Raw genomic sequence first — 17,348 nt, 5'->3', positions numbered from 1 at the left:
ACATTGCTTTATATTCTTTTTTCTCTTCTGACTGTGTATTTTCAAATAGGCTGTCTTTAAGTTCACTAATTCTTCTTTCTGCTATATCCATTCTGCTATTAAAGGACTGTGATGCTTTTGTTAGTGTGCCACTGCGTTTTTTAGCTCCAGAGTTTCTGCTTGATTCTTTTTAATTATTTCAATCTCTTTGTTAAATATATCTGATAGAATTCTGAATTCCTTCTCTGTGTTATTTTGAATTCCTTTTAGTTTCCTCAACACTGCTATTTTGAATTCTTTGTCTAAAAGGTCACATAGTTCTGTTTCTCCAGGATTGTTTACTGGTGCCTTATTTAGTTCCTTTGTTGATGTCATGTTTTCCTGGATGGTGTTGATGCTAGTAGATGTTCTTCGGTGTCTGAGTATTGAAGAGTTAGGTGTTTATTGTAGTCCTCACTTTCTGGGCTTATTTCTGGTCATCCTTCTTAGGAGAGCATTCCAGATATTTTAAAGCACTTGGGTCACAACTTGAGTGTTGTGATCTAAGCTGTTTCTGCTTTAGGGAGCACCCCAGGCCCAGTAATGCTGTGGTTCTTGGAGACTCATAGAGGTACCACCTTGATGGTCTTGGACAAGATCCAGGAGAATTATCCGGATTACCAGCAGAGACTCTTGTTATCTTTCCTTATATTTTCCCATACATACAGAGTCTCTCTGTCTCTGCTCTGAGCCACCTAAATCTGGGGGTGGAGTGACACAAGCACACCTGTGGCCACCACCACTATGACTGTGTTGGGTCAGACCTGAAGCCAGTACAGCACTGGGTCTTGCCCAAGACCTACTGTAACCCCTCCCTGGAAACTGCCTATGTTCACTCAAGGCCCTGGTGTTCTACAATCAGCAGGTGGCCAAGCCATTCAGACCTGTGCTTTTCCTTTTAGGGTGGTGAGGTCCCCCAGGCCCTGAGTGGATCCAGAAGTACTGTCCAGGAGTCAGTGACTACAGTCAAAAACCTTAGAAGTCTACCTGGTATTCTACTGTATTGCAGTTGAGCTGGCACTCAAATTACAAGACACAGTCATTCCCCCTCTTCCCTCCCCTTTCCAAAGACAGGAGAGCCTCACCCCATAGGCACCACCACCCTTGGATAGAAGAAGTACTGCCAGACTACCAGTGATTTTCCCTTAAGTCCCAATTTCTCTTAAGTCAGCTGGTGGTGAATGCTAACTAGCCTGGGACTCACCATTTAGGGCAGTGGGCTCCCTCTGGATCAGGGCAGGTCCAGAAATGCCATCCAAGAATCAAGTCCTGGAATCGTGAACCCCACGAACCCACTTGGTGCTCTACCCTCCTGTGGCAGTTTTGTCCCTGAAGCCAGCAAATCTCTGAGGTTCGCCAAGGCCCTGCATGTAGTACCTGGGTATTGCTGCTGGTTATTCAGGGCCCAAGGGCTCTTCAGTTAGCAGGCGATGAATGCTGTCAGGACTGGGTTCTTTCCTCAAAGGCAGTGGGGTCCCTTCTGGGCCAGGGCATGTCTAGAAATGTTTTCTAGGAGCTAGAGCCTGCAACGGGGGAGAGGGGGCCTTAGGACTCTGACTGTTGCCTTATCCTGTTGTGGCTGAGCTGCTATGCTAGATGCAAGACAAACTCCTCCCCACCCTTACCTCTCCTTCCTTCAAGTGGGAAGAAGGGGTCTTTTTTTGGAGCCACGAATTGTGCAGCCTGAGGTTAGGGAAGGGGTAGTGCCAGAACTCCCTTAACTTCCCTAACTGATGTCTCAGTATGTGACATGGCCCCTCAATCTATTGCCTCTGGGCCTAGTTCAGCCCTAGGACTCACCTACAAGTTGCAGTCCTGAAGACCTAGACTGCCTTTCAAGTTTACTTAGAGGCAAAGAGTACTTTGGCCCTCAGTGGTGAGGTTTCTTGACACTAAAGTTTAGACCACTGGGATTGCTGATTCCCCTCTGGCAAGGCCTGGTTTAAATGCTCCCTCCGTGGGCTGGTGTCAACTGAGATTGGTCTGGTTTTTCCTTTTGCTCTAACAGAACAGCACAGAATTCAATGCCTCTCAATTGCTGTGTTCTCCTTCCCCTAGCACCCAGAGAGGGTCTCTGCACCATGCTGCCACTCCTGGGGATGGGGGAGGAGTGGTGCCAGTGACTCAGAACCAATTTTTCTATCTCCTCAATTCCTCTGTTAGTGAGATGAAGTTAAAACTAGGTACTATGAGTGCTTATCAGATTTTTTGGTTACGAAGGTGTTTTATTTCCGTGTAGATACTTGTTAACTTTATGTCTTAGCAGTGGGGAATGGTGGAGCTTTCTATTCCACCATCTTGCCCTGCCTCCCAAAATCCCACTGTGCTTTTAATTTGCATTTCTTTGATGATTAGTGATGTCAAGTGTTTTTTCATATATTTCTTGGTTGCTTGTATGTCTTCTTTACAAAAATGTACATTCATGTCCTCGCCCACTTTTTAATTGGATTATTCTTACTATTTTGCTTTTTGAGCTGTTTGAGTTACTTATAGATTCTGAACATTAACCCTTTGTCAGGTGCATAGTTTGCATATGATTTTTTTCCCATCCTGTAAGTTTTCTGTTTACTCTGTTGATTGTTTCCTTTTTGTGTAGAAGCTTTTTAGTTTAAGTCCCATTTGTCTATTTTTGTTTCTTTGCATTTGCTTTTGAGGATTTGACCATATATTCTTTGCCAATGGCCAGAATAGTTTTTCCTAGGTTTTCTTCTAAGATTTTTTTTTATAGTTCCTGGTCTTACGTTTATGTGTTCGATTTATCTTGAATTAACTTTTGTATATGGTGGGAGACAGGGGTCCAGTTTCATTATTCTGCCTATGGCTATTCAATTTTCCTACTACTATTTATTGAATTGGGTGTCCTTTTATCAGTGTGTTATTTTGTTGACTTTGTTGGAGATCAGTTGGTTGTAGGGTATGGCTTTATTACTGTGTTCTCTATTCTGTTCCATTGATCTGTGTGTCTATTTTTATACCAGTACCATGCTGTTTTGGCTACTCTAGCCTTGTAGTGTAATTTGAAGTCAGGTAATATGATGCCTCCAACTTTGTTCTTTTTGCTTAGGATTGATTTGGTTATTTGGGCTCTCTTCTGATTCCATACAAATTTTAGATTTTTTTCTAATCCTATAAAAATGACTTTGGTAATCCAATAGAAATTGTATCGAATCTATAGATTGCTTTGGGCAGTATGGTCATTTTAATGATATTGATTTTTCCAATCCATGAGCATGGGCCATCTTCCATTTGTTTGTGTCATCTATGATTTCTCTCATCAGTATGTTGTTCTTCTTACAGAGTTCTGTTTTTGTTTTGGTTTTTTGACAGAATCTCACTCTATCATCCAGGCTGAAGTATACTGGCATGATCACAGTTCACTACAGCCTTGACTTTTTGGGCCCAAGTGATCCTCCCACCTCAACCTCGCAAGTAGCTGGGACCACAGGCATGCACCACCATGCCTATTTTTTTTAAAATTATTTTTGTAGAAATGGGTTCTCCCTATGTTTCCCAGGCTGATCTTGAACTCTGGAGCTCAAGCAATCCTCCAGCTTCAGCCTCCCAAAGAGCTCACAGCCTCCCACAGTGGCATTAGCCACTGTGCTTGGCCAAGAGATGATTTACCTCCTTGATTAACTATATTCCTAGGTATTTTAATGTGTTGTAGCATTGCAAAATGAAATTGTCTTTTTAATTTTGTCCTTGGCTAGATCATTATTAGTGTATAGAAACACTACTGATTTTTTTATGTTAATTTTGTATCCTGAAACTTTTCTGAATTCACTTATTAAATTCGAGAGTTTTTTTGGTGGAGTCTTTAGGATTTTTGAGATATAAGAATATATCATCAGCAAACAAAGATAATTTTACTTCCTCTTTTCCAATTTGTGTGCCTTTTATTTTGTTTTCTTGCTTGATTTATTTGGGGTGAGAACTTACAGTACTGTGTTGAATAAGAGTGGTGAAAGTGAACATCCTTATATTTTTCCAATTTTTAAAGGAAATACTTTCAACTTTTCCCCATTAAGTTTGATGCTGGCTGTGAGTCTGTCATTTATTGTCTTTATTATGCTGAGGTATGTTCCTTCTATGTCTAGTTTGTTGAGAATTTTTCTCATGAAAAGATGTGGAATTTTATCAAATGCTTTTTCTACATCTATTGAGATGATGCCTTTCATTCTGTTTATGTGATATGTCATATTTATTAATTTGCACATGTTGAACTATCCTTGCATCCCCATGATAAATCCTACATGATCACAGTGTATTATTTTTTTAATGTGCTATGGCATTTGATTTGCTATTTTTTGCATCTATTTTCTTCAGGGATATTAATCTGTAGTTTTGTTGTGTCTTTATCTGGTTTTCATATGAGGGTGATACTGGCCTCTTAGAATGAGTTAGAAAGAATAGAATTCCTTCTTCCTCAATTTTTGGAGTTGTTTCATGAGGATGTGTATTAGTTTCTTGTGTGTTTGGTAGAATTTGGTTGTGAATCCATCTGGTCCTGGGCATTTTTGTTGTCATTGTTGTGAGATTTTATTGTTGATTCAATCTTGCTACTCATTTTTGGTCTGTTTAGGTGTTTTATTTCTTCTAGGTTCAGTCTTGGGAGGTTTACGTTTCTAGAAATTTACTCGCTTCCTCTAGGTTTCCTAGTTTGTGAGCATATAGTTGTTCATAATAGTCTCTCAAGATCTTTTGTATTTCTGTGGTGTCAGTTGTAATATCCCTTTTTTCTTTACAGATTGTGTTTATTTGGATCTTCTCTGTTTTTGGTTAGCCTAGCTAGTGGTTTATCAATTTTATTTATCTTTTTGAAGAACTTTGTGGTTTTATGAGATTCTGTAGTGTTGCCATTTTATTCCTGTATCTTCTTCCTTTGCGTGAGTGTTTTATAAGAACTGTGAGTTTTATATTTGTGTGTTTTTCTGATGGTGAATATTGACTTTTTGTTCCCATGTTTAGGACCCCTTTGAGCATTTCCTGTAGGACCTGTTAATTGGTGAAAAATTTTCTTTGCATTTGCTTGTCTGGGAAATACTTTATTTCTCCTTCATTTATGCAGCTTATTCTGGAAGAATATAAATATTTTAGCTAAAAGTTGTGTGTGTGTGTGTGTGTGTGTGTGTGTGTGTGTGTGTGTTTTCAGTGCTTTGAAAATGTCATTCAATTATCTTCTGGCTCATAAGGTTTCTGGTAAAAAGTCTTCTGTTATTCTGATGGGACTTCCTTTATAGGTGACTAGATAACATTTCATTTGCTAATTTAAAAATTCTTTCAGTTTGCCTTTAGACCTCCTAAAGGTAATATGCCACAGTGATGTCCTATTTGCAGTGTATTTGCCTGGGAAATAGCGGGACTCCTGTATTTGCATGTCTGACTCTCCTGTTAGACTTGAGAAGTTTTTATCCACTTTCCTTAAGTAGTTTTTCTAAGTTTTGTGATCTCTCTTCCTCCTTTGGAATACCAATAGTCAATAAGTTTGGTCACTTCATGTAGTAAAAGATGTTAAAGGCTTTGTTTGTTTGTTTGTTTTTTGCCTGACTGGATTATTTTTAAAAACCTATCTTTGAGTTCTGAGATTCTTTCTTCTTCTTGATCTAATTTATTGTTGAAGCCTATTGAAGCTTTAGGATGTATTTTGTATTTCCTTCAATGAAATTTTTACTTCTAGAATTTATGCTTTTTTTCTTTCAAGAAACTTTGTAAATTTCTCATTAATATCCTGACTTGATGTTCTGATGTCTTTGTATGAGTTTTCAGGTTTCTCTTACATTTCATTGAGCTTCTTTAAATTCTATATTTTGAATTATTTACCTGGCACTTTAAGGAATTCTTTCTGGTTGGGATCTATTGCTTGAGTACTCTTGTGGTCCCTTGGTGGTGTCATATTTCCCCGCTTTTTCATGTTTCTGTGTCCTTCTACTGATATCTACACATCTGGTGTAGCAGTCACTTGTTTGAGTTTTTTAAAGTTGCTTCTATAAGGGAGAATTTTTTCCTGAAGATGTTTATAGATTGTTGGTTGAGTAGGATACATTGATTTTGATTTTGGGTGCCTGTGATAGTATAATTTTGTATGACTTCTTCAGCAGTACACAGAGTCTGTATTAACTGTGATTTCCTCAGTGACTTAAGGTGGAGTTATTAGTTGATGTTGTGGCAAAGTTTTGATGGGGACTTGGATGCTAACTGAACCAGGCTTCAGACCCCAGTGGTGGCAGAGTGGGGTAAATGTGCCTGTTTTTAGGCCCCAGAACAGCCTCTACTGGCCCCAGTGCTAGTTGGTCCTGGAGGGATGATTTTGGGGCCTCCAAGTAGCGTGTTTAAAAGTTAGTAGTGGGTCACTTTGGGAGGCCGAGGTGGGTGCATCACGAGGTCAGGGGATCGAGACCATCCTGGCTAACATGATGAAACCCTGTCTCTACTAAAAATACAAAAAATTAGCCGGGTGTGGTGGCGGGTGCCTGTAGTCCCAGCTACTCAGGAGGCTGAGGCAGGAGAATGGCATGAACCTGGGAGGCAGAGTTTGCAGAGAGCTGAGATCGTGCCACTGCACTCCAGCCTGGGTGACAGAGCAAGACTCTGTCTCAAAACAAAATAAAACAACAACGACAAAAAAGTTAGTAGTGGGAGTGGTGAGCCAGCTGTGTGGGAAGGCTCTCAGATCTCTGGGTAGCATGTGGATGATGACAATAGTGGTGGTGGAGCAATGCACTGGGACACAATTGGTCCATGTTGGTGTTCCTGGTAGCTGTGATGGATGGGGCAGGCTAGACCTCAGTCCCACAGCTGCTGGCATTAGGGGAGTAGTTATTGTCCTAAGTGTACTTAGAAGAGCTTGATCTCTCCATCCCTCCTCTGGCTGGTTGGCAGCTGCAGCTGCATCCCCTCAAACTTGGCCCAAGGGTCAGGCACAGCATATCATTAAACTCTCAAAATGATGCCAGGTGTGGGCTCCTGACCAGAGAGGGTGGTGCTCTATTCAGGTGTGCAGAATGAGCAAGAAACTGTGGGCAGTGCAGTCTGCTCAAGTCTTGGTCTCTCAGCAGCCCATAGCATGGTAATGGGTATTATCCTAGATATGCAGAGCAGAGAGAGCCTGGTTTCCTCGTCCTTCATTGGCAAGGTGGTGGTGGTGGTAGCAATGTCAACTTGAACTTGGTCCAAGGGCATGGCACAGATGCTAAAATCTTTCATATTTCACTTTTGTCTCTCTCTCTCTCTCTCTTTCTTAGACAGAGTCTTGCACTGTTGCCTGGGCTGGAGTGCAATAGCGCAATCTCGGCTCACTGCAACCTCCATATCCTGGGTTCACACGATTCTCCTGCCTCAGCCTCCCAAATAGCTGGGGTTACAGGTGCACACCACCACACCCGGCTATCTTTCACTTTTGTCTCTTAAACATTATGGCTAAACTTTGGGAGAATATGGGGATTGGGACTCTAGAACTCTGAAGAGTGTCTAAAAGTAGCAATTTTTTAAAAACCAACTTTACAATTTTACAAAGTTTGTTCATCAATCCTAAAATTTTTCCTCCGCTGTCACTCTCCACCGCCCCCTCCCCAGTTTTTCCTGGGTCCTCAAATGATGCTGTCCAGGTTCAGAGAAATGTTGAGAAGTGATACAAATAAGGAACAGGAACTTCAAGCAAAATGAACAGTAAGAGTAGTATATGTATGTTTTTCTACGTTGTGTGAGTTGTGCCTCACTTGAGAAGAATCAAGTTGTTTAAGGCAAGTGAGAAATAAGCTTTTTTAAAAAAAAATACAATTAGAGTCATTATTGAACAAAAAGATTATTATACTTAGGTATTTTTTGAAAGTCAGCATTTTACCTATCATATTAAGGGATATTTTAATTCACAATCAACTTTTAAAATTGTTATTTTTTTCTTTTTTCTGACTTCATTCTTCCATGACATCAAACTGTTTTATTAATTTTTTTCTGCAGTTATATTACATAAGAATTTTAAAATACAAATAATTAAATAAATGATTCTCTCTTTAGTTTGCCTAAAAGTTGTTATGACATAATTCTAGATGGTAATTGTATAATTGGGTACACATCTTAATTAAGAATTTTTTAGTTTGAAATCCTGAAAATTACAACACATATATTTTCACTAACTCTTGTGGGGCACAATTATAGTTATTACCTAAGTATTCAATAATCAATACACATCTTAACAAAATTTGATTAAGCTATATTACAAATATATATAAATGCATTCAATAATTCTTATTCATAAAATGGTTGCTTTTCTTTCTATATTTGTCTCGTCATTCTGTACATTTATTTTCAGTGGTATAATACATGTAAAGTGTTTAGTTAATATTAGGTGCTAAATCATTTCTTCTCATTTTTCTTCCATTCCCTGATTGGTCCCCATTTTGACTTTCATTATGCCTTCTCTTATCTATAAATACACAGCTCAATGAACAGGCTGACCACGTCATAATTATATAAAACATACTTGTCTATTTTGTTGAAATATTTAATCATCACAATTCCTTATTCCAAATACTTCTGTGAAACTATGTCTCCTTCTCTAACTATATAAATACTCCCAGATTCTTGGAAAATTTGTACTATGACTACTTTCTAAACTTCTTGTTGAAACTCTTTATTCACTTCTGCTACCCTTCTCACTCTGAGAACTACAATGATCAATACTCTCACCCAGGAGAGTTGTTAAGGACATAGGAAGGCTCTGAGCACAGTTGACTAAGAAAATTAGATAATAAAATCTGCGTTGATTGCAATTTTATCTCTTAAAGTAGAATTTATCTTTAGAGTTATCTGCCCCAAAGTAAATTTAATTATTTCCTATAGAAAACTAATATGTAAGCAAGGAATTTTTAGTTTTCTCCAAGATGCATGCTTTGGATGACACACATGATTTAAGATATATTGTATACCTAAGATTGACGATTTCTTTGACTATTTAGGCATCTTTAAGGATATATCCTTGATGATTATTTTATATTAGTGAACTGCTTTCTAGATGAGTAACAGTGGAAACATTTAATTAGTGTCTACTACATTAAAAATGCTATTTTTTCAGTCCTTGCAACAAATCTATGAGGTATCTTCTCTATTAGTTTAAGAAATAGAAATCCAGAGTTGATACATAGGCTATCTAAGGTTTCTCAGCTCAGAAGCACCTTTGCAATGATTTGAAACTACAACCTTTCTTGGAGTTTTTAATTTGTCCTTGTTTTATTTTTCTTTAGTTTTTAGTTATTACTATTTTAAAAATAACAGCTTTTTCAATAAGAAATATAGTCAATTATTCCCACTGTGGAAGATTTGGAAATTTTAATTCATATGTAATTCTGCAACTAAGAGATAGTAATTGTTAATATTTTATTATATTTACTCATAAACACATATGTTACAGTTGAAACATGCATTTAATTTTTTACATTATATGACACAGTGTCTGTGTGTATACATCATTCAACCTACACTGCAGTATCTTCAAGTCTCATTATTCACATAGAAAACAAGGTGAACACAACGTTATTGGTTCTATGTTATATCATGAACTGGGTTGTAAGCATTTTTTTTCCTAAGTTAATGGCTACCTTGTATTCTATCTTTTGTGGACTGTTAAATTTAGTCCTTTATTATTGGATCCTTCGTTTTTCCCCAAAGTTTGTTTTATCATAAATAGTTAATATCTATGCATATGTAATTATCTTCATTTTAGACAATTTCATTTTTATATATGCTTAGAAGAGACATCAAGGAGGAGGAACATTTTTAAATCTTCTATCTTGGGTTATGATATTTACACCTTGGTACAGAATGTTGGTGAGCACACAACCATTGTTCTCCGCATACATTTCTTTTTCTTAGTCACTTATTATAAAGAGAAAGGAAAGGGAAAGACAAACAGGTCTGTCCATATTTTATTTGTCTCACTGTCTTCTTAATCATTTTTACATAGAGAAATATTATATTTTACTTATTCATGTGTTAGGTAAAAAATAGGGTGAAGTCATTAGGATATACAACAGAGCAAAAGAAAACAGAACAAGTATGCAATTTTAACTTTTATGTAAAATTTAAACATGGATAAACTATGAAAATTTATTAAATGTATGAAATCTGGATGCAATTGTTTCTACTCTGGGGAAAAAAATACTAAAATACATTTTGTGGTTATTGAGCAAAACTCTATACATTCCCTGCTGGCTGGAGATGCTAACAGATGTTTGGATGAATGTATGCTTAAGTTTAATTACCTAGATAATTGCTGAAACCATCTATTTGCTTTTCCTATTTAGATCTGTCCACACAGATAATGTGCAATTAGTGAAATTTAATACTGCCAAATTATTGGGAATGTGAGTTATAAAAATGTGACGCCTTATGGTCCAGATTAAACTATGCATGCACTCAACAAGTAATTATCTTTTTGTAACAAACTGTGATAGAGACAACAACAGAGCTCTCCTTCTAGGTGCTTCCAGTAGAGTAGGACCTCAGACCTTAGGGCTGAAAGGGATTATGCATGACAGAGGTGACCTCAGATGACTTCTAGAAAATGTTGTGCTAAAGCTACTTTCAAAAATTTTATGTAACAGTAAAATTTATTCTTTTGTTGTATAGTTCTATGGATTTTCATGTATACAGAGAGTTATATAATCACCACCCCAATCAAAATTTACATTTTCATCAATCACAAAAACTTCCTGATGCTGCTTTTTGGGTTTCAAGTCCACCTGCTGGCAACCACTGTGCCCAAGTTTGACTTCTCCAGACATATACATAGAATTAGAGTTGCTCCTCAGTATCTGTGGCAGGTTGGTTTCAGGAACCCTGTGTATACAAAAATCCACAGATCCTCAAGTATTGATATAAAAGTATGTACTATTTACATATAGTTTATGCATATCCTCTCTTAAACTTTAAATTATCTGTAGATTACTTACAATATTTAATACAATATAAATGATATATAAATAGTTGCTATACTAAATTATTTAGGGGATAATGACAAGGAAAAAAGTCTGTACATGTTCAATACAGGCACAACCATCTATTTTTCCCCCAAATATTTTTGATCTGCTATTGGTTGAATCCATGGATGTATAATCCATAGATACAGAGGGTTGACTGTGTAGCATGAGGTCTTTTAAATATTGTTTATTTCACTTAACCATATACATATAAAATGTATCTATGTTGTTACTTATGTCAATGGCATGTTATTGATGAATAGTATTCTGTTGTATAGATATACCACAGTTTGTTTATCCATCCACCAGTAAGAGGACATATGGTTTGCTTGCAGTTTTTGATGTTTATAAATAATGCTGCTGTTAATATTGGACATGTAGGTGTTTAAGTGAACATAAGTTTTCATTTGTCTTGGATAGATATTTAGAATTGGAATATCTGGGTCATATGGTAAATGTGAGTTGAACTTTATAAGAAACTGCCAGACTCTTTTCCAAAGTGACTGTACAGTTTGCATTCCTACCAGCAAAATGTAAGAGTCCATGGTCTCCTAAACCCAAACTGCACCTTCACCAGCCTTTTTTTTTTTTTTTAAATGTTTGGTTTTCATTTTATCTTTTCTAATAGGTGTGTAGAGATATCTCATTTTTCTTAAAATTTCCATGTCTCAAATGAAAAACGATGATGATCTCTGCCATTTAATTGAGGATAATTACATCTTTTAATTTAATGTCACCACTGATATAGTTGGGTTTAAAACTATCATCTTGGCCTGGTGCGGTGGCTCACGTCTGTTATCCCAGCACTTTGGGAGGCCGAGGCGGGCAGATCATGAGGTCAGGAGACAGAGACCATCCTGGCTAACATGGTGAAGACTTGTCTCTAATAAAAACACAAAAAATTACCTAGGCATGGTGGCACATGCCTGTAGTCCTAGCTACCCGGGAAGCTGTGGCAGGAAAATCGCTTGAACCTGGGAGGCAGAGGTTGCGGTGAGCAGAGATCGTGCCACTGCTCTCCAGCCTGGGTGACAGAGCAAGACTCTGTGTCAAAGCAAAGCCAAGCAAAACAAAACAAAACAAAACAAAACAAAACACTATCATCCTGCTGTTTTGTTTTCTGTTTGGTCCATCTGTCGTTTGTTCTGTTTTTCCTCATCGTCTGCCTTTTTGGATGAACCAAGTAGTTTCATGATTAAATTTTATTTCTTTTGTCAGTTTGCTAATTATTATTCTTTGTTTTATTATTTTAGTGATTTATTTAGGATTTATAACTTTATTACAGTCTAACTTCATGTAAGTTTTACCACTTCACATAGAAGATGAGAACTTTACAGTAGTATACTTACATTTCTCTCTTCCCAGGTTTTGTGCTGTTCTATTAAAGAGATATAAATAATTAAGTAAAAGCTTATTTATTTACCCACAGAGTTACCATTTCTAGTGCTTTTCAAACTCTTATGTATGTGTGTATTTTCATCTGGTATAATTTAACTTCAGATTGAAGGAGCTTCTCAAATTTTTTTTGTAGTATAGTGCTGGTAGTGAATTTTTCAACATTTAGTGTCTAAAAATGTCTTCAAGTTATCTTCATTTTGAAAGATAATTTCTCTGGGTATATAATTCTAGTTTGACATTTTTTTTGTCGAGGTGGAGTTTCACTCTTGTTGCCCAGGCTGGAGTGCAATGACATGATCTTGGCTCACTGCAACCTCCACCTCCCGGGTTCAAGCAATTCTCCTGCTTCAGCGACCCGAGTAGCTGGGATTATAGGCAGGTGCGTGCCACCATGCCTGGCTAATTTTTGTATTTTTTGTAGAGATGGGGTTTCACTGTTGCAGGACAATCAGAGATAAGAGAGACCGAACAGAGTTCAGGAAAGGTCTTTATTAAAAGGTGATCACCTGGCTTAGTTGGACTAGTGTCCAGAAAAGTCTGAGCCCCGGACAAAGAAAGCAGCCACCTTTTAAGCAGTCAGTGGCCGGGAGCTACTTGATGCAGGAAGCGTACTTAGGCAGTTGATCAGTCTTTTACATTTATTTATACTACATGTTACACATACCTGGGAAACCATGTTTCTGTATCAACCTTGTAACTTTGCAGCTGCGCTAGGGAGGTGAAGCAGGAACTCAGTGAGCCTCAAGGAATGTGAAACTAGCAAGTACAGATAAGGCTCGCTGAGCACAGAAGGAAAAACAGTCAGTTAGTATTCTACTGGAGCGGGGTGGTGGGGGGTGAGGTTGCTACACTACACTTGGCTTTTGAAGGAAAAAGTAAAAGTGTCTTGTTTGTCTTTGATTACACTTGTAAAATTCATGAATTCTTTCTTCATCTCCCCCTTTGGTGCTCGCTATAAATGTAGATTAATAAAGAGCACCACAATCATTTATCTCTTCCTGTGTAGGCACATATTCTTCCCAGGGGATTGGTTGGTATTTTTGTAGCACCATCATTTTGGTGGTAGTTTTTCGGTCCACTATTACTTCAATAGTAGACTGGATGCTTCTGAAGAGGAGAGGTAAAAGACAAGGCAGTATTAGACATCCTCCAGTTATAGCTACAAAACCAATTATCAAAGTTTTAAAGCCTCCAAACCATGAGAACCATCCTCCAAAAAGTGAATTTGGGCTCCACCTGGACCAAGTCTGGACTGGGACATGGGCCAGCCTCCGCATTCTGGCAGTAATTTCCATAACAGCTCTTCCATTATCGATTTGTGAGCAACAGTTGGTTAAATTAAGCTTGCCACAAACTCCTCCTAAGGCTAGGAGGTAGTCTAATGCTAGCCTATTTTGGTATATAGTACCTCTCATTTGAGTGGCTTGTATGGCTAACAGATCCACGGCTCGAGCTGTCTCATTGACTATGATCTCTAGTACTGCTTGGCAATCTTATAATTTGGTTTCACATGTAAATAGGGGTGCAGTACCCTCATGATCCATCTTGGGCCCATTTAGCTGGCCCATAGCATTTGATAATTCTTTCAGGAGGCCATTCGTTATTTTTCCAGCTATCTATCTAAATGTCCTTCTTTATGTTTGTGTTTATCTTTTCTACAGTACTTATCTGAGTAAAGATGTTTCTTCTGGTACTTTTTCTTTCTTCATTATAGACCGGGTAACTTAAATCTTCCCTTGTTTCAGTAGGAGCAAGAGGAAGGATGGTCTTATTGTCCCTAACACACAGGCTCCAGTCCACTTCTCGGGCAATAGTTGGTAGGCTTTTGTCTTACAGATCCAATGTAGTCCTGATGGTGCTCTCCAAACATTTGTAGTGTCTAGTTGATACTGCAACTGATTCAGCGCTGGAAACTGAGAGAGAGGGTTAAAATCTGATACAGAGGAATTGTCTATGAAGCTTCTCCACTGTGTCTTGTTCTTAGACTCTTCAAAATATTGCTGACCTAAACAGGTTGTATCTCCTACTGGAGTCTGCAAGTCTTTTCCTATCATGCTATGCAGTATCTTCCAATGATAGGAATTTTTAATAGACAGACACTTGGATTTGCACTGAACCTTGTAACAAATTCCAGTATGGTAAAGTTATCTTGTGGCATTAGTTTTCTAGCCTCCCAGGGCCATTGGTTACTTATACTGGTACTTTCATATACATAACATGAGGTGACTCCAAGAATAGTAGCTATACTTTCAGCTAGCTGAGTAAATAGGTTCTTGGCTGACATTGGTGGAATCTGAACTTTTGCATCCTTGGGGTTAAAATGTTTATTGAAGGATGTGAAAAATCTGAACTGTGACATTGGACTGACTTGAACTTTAGCTCATTGAGTCTTTTTAATAACGACCAATGAAACACCTAGGTTTGCTCTTTCTTGATCAAAGCTTAGCTCTCCTTGATGTCCTTTAGTCCAAAAAGGCATGTTTGGCTTTAATATGGTCAGATTAAGGGGGTTGCATGTGTTAGTCACACAACCAATCTTTGCTTTTTGGCTGGCAAGCAGAGCTACTCCCCCTGTATATAGGGGTTGGTTGAACTCATGTGTGGTCCATTGAAAGTTACAATCAGGACATTCTTCTTCTGGTTCTCCTATTATGATCTTAGCAGCCTTACTGCTGACTCTTTCTTGTCCTAAGTTCTTGAAGACTTCTCCTGGATTAGGTTGCTGAGGTGTGCAGCCTGACAGGCATCAAAATATATAGAAACAGATTCTTTATGTGAATAAGGGAATACCTGTGTTTTGCTTATGAGTTTCCCAGTTCCAACATCATTAGGATTGGCATATGTGGGTAACAAATGTTTCCCTATTTGAATTTCAAACCAAAAGTTGTAGGGTAGGAGGCCTAGATCATAACGTACTTGAGGTTGCCCATGACCTGGGTCACAGACAGAGTAGCTGGTTTGATTATAAACACATGTCCCCAGGGGATTCCTGTACACTAATAATAAGTTTGATATAACAGGGTTTTTGTTATACCTTTACCAAACCAAGCTTCTATCATATAATGATGACAATTGTCTTGGTTTTCTCCCATGGCTGTTAGAATTATTGTCACTAGCGTGATCAAGTTTACACTATGCACGGGCATCCTCCTGGGCAACAAGTTTGATAGCAATTGCAAAGATAGCATGACAGCAAAACAATGAGTATAAGCAATAGTATAACTACACTTGCAAATTTAATCCACATTTACTTATCTAACACCAACTTCCTCAGGCTTCAGCCGTGCATAGACTAGTCAGCTTCCTGTTGTGTGACTAGAGCAGGGCTTGACGTTTCCTCAAGCTTCATCAGTGCATTGACCGACCAGCCTCTGGTGTGGTTGGGGCAGGGCGGTCATCTTTTTCTGCTGTGCCTTGGTTCCTCCACAAGATTGGTCAAGTTGGATGATCTGGATCTTGCTGACTTGTCCACTGGTCTTGAACTGAGGCTGCAGGTTTCAGTCAGCTGTGATGGATCCAAGGTGTAATACTTGCAACTTTAACAGTGGTAGGGGTATACATGAGTACAATATGGGGGCCATCCCATAAGGGCCTGAGGGTGGCAGGATTCCAGCGTTTAACCCACACAGAGTCAGCAGGTTTAAAGGGATGTATTGCATCTGTAAGGCTAACAGGTATTCTTTCTCTTACCCACTCTTGTACTTCTTGCATTACCTCACCTAATGCCTGCATTTGTCTTCTTAGGGTCATTTCTCCAATTTCCTTTAAATTTCCTTTTACCTGAGATATAAGTGCAGGTGGTCGGCTGTACACTATCTCATGGGGTGAATACCCGTTTAATGTAGTAGGCGTACACCTGACTCAGAGAAGGACCATGGGGAATACCTGATCCCATCTTAAATGAGTCTCTTGGCAAAACTTCTTCAACAGTTGTTTCAGTGTCTTGTTCATTCTCTCAACCTTTCCAGAACTTTGTGGGTGATAGGCTGTATGCAGTTTTCATTTAATCTTTAACATCTGAGTCAGTTGCTGTACTACTTCTGCTACAAAAGCTGGTCTATTGTCCGAGCCTAAAGGTAGAGGCATTCTAAATATAGGAATAATGTCTTTTAATAATATCCTTGTTATTTCTCATGCCTTTTCTGTCCTTGTGGGGAATGCCTTGACCCACCCTGAAAAGTGCAAACACTAACATGTACTGACAGCCTCCAGCCTGAGGCAGTTTGGTAAAGTTTACAAGTGGGTTTTCACATGGCACTGCTCCTCTCTCCTGAATTCCTGGGGTCCGAGTAGGCCCTTGCCTTAGGTTATTCTGGGTGCAAGTAACACACTGCTCACAGATGGCTGGAGTGATGGCAGTTAGGCATGGCACGTAGAAATATCAACCTATGATAATTTCTAAAGCTGTCTTCCCCATGTGTGTTCCTTGGTGATACTGCTTTATAAATTGGAGGGCAATGGCTTCTGGAATGGCACGCCTCCCATCTGAAAACTTCCATCAGCCTCCTTTTTGATAACACCCATTTTCCTGTGTGAACCACACCTTCTCACTGGATGAGTAGTTAGGAGTCTCTGCAAGGGGAGGCTCTAATAAGGGCATAACATAAGTCTCTTCTTTCTTTATTTCTGTCATTGCAGCCCTTTTCACTTCTTTGTCTGCTTTTCTGTTTCCTGTAGCCTCATCACTTCCTCCTGTTTGATGTCCCTTACAGTGGAAGACTGCTACTTCCTTTGGAGCCCATACAGCCTCTAGGACCTGCGCTATTTCCTTTTTGTTTTTTATTTCCTTTCCTTCAGTAGTTAACAGTTCTCTTTCTTTGTAAATGGCTCCATGAGCATGCAAGGTGGCAAAAGCATATCTTGAGTCAGTATAGATATTCACTGACTTTCCCTTTGCTAGAAGTAGTGCTCTTGTGAGAGATATTCTGTCTTCTGTGCTGAGGTTCCTACCACTAGGGG

At 38.6% G+C, this 17,348-nt stretch overlaps 1 protein-coding gene and 1 long non-coding RNA gene across 9 annotated transcripts in view; one reads left to right on the top strand and one right to left on the bottom strand.

Moving 5' to 3' along the window:
- LOC129052414 (uncharacterized) overlaps positions 1 to 17,348 on the bottom strand; it is a 66,323-nt gene that overhangs the window by 6,757 nt on the left and 42,218 nt on the right. The window contains exon 3 of one of the 5 annotated variants that reach the window (XR_008517416.2): positions 9,926 to 10,851. The exons of 3 other annotated variants lie outside the window; for them this stretch is intronic. This is a non-coding gene — a long non-coding RNA (uncharacterized LOC129052414). Of the gene's footprint in view, positions 1 to 9,925; positions 10,852 to 17,348 lie in introns of those variants that run through there. One more of the 5 variants, XR_010138862.1, reaches the window with a different exon arrangement.
- Positions 1 to 17,348, top strand: part of LIPI (lipase I) — a 105,685-nt gene that overhangs the window by 76,797 nt on the left and 11,540 nt on the right. The window contains exon 11 of one of the 4 annotated variants that reach the window (XM_054542829.2): positions 7,591 to 7,932. The exons of the other annotated variants lie outside the window; for them this stretch is intronic. Coding sequence (XP_054398804.2) covers positions 7,591 to 7,612 — 22 coding nt within the window. The 3' untranslated portion in view covers positions 7,613 to 7,932. Of the gene's footprint in view, positions 1 to 7,590; positions 7,933 to 17,348 lie in introns of those variants that run through there. 4 annotated transcript variants of the gene reach the window in all.

The sequence above is a fragment of the Pongo abelii genome, chromosome 22, assembly GCF_028885655.2.
Source record: "Pongo abelii isolate AG06213 chromosome 22, NHGRI_mPonAbe1-v2.0_pri, whole genome shotgun sequence".
NCBI lineage: Eukaryota > Metazoa > Chordata > Mammalia > Primates > Hominidae > Pongo > Pongo abelii.
The sequence above is the reverse complement of the archived record's forward strand: the minus strand, read 5'-3'. Positions and strand labels throughout refer to the sequence as shown.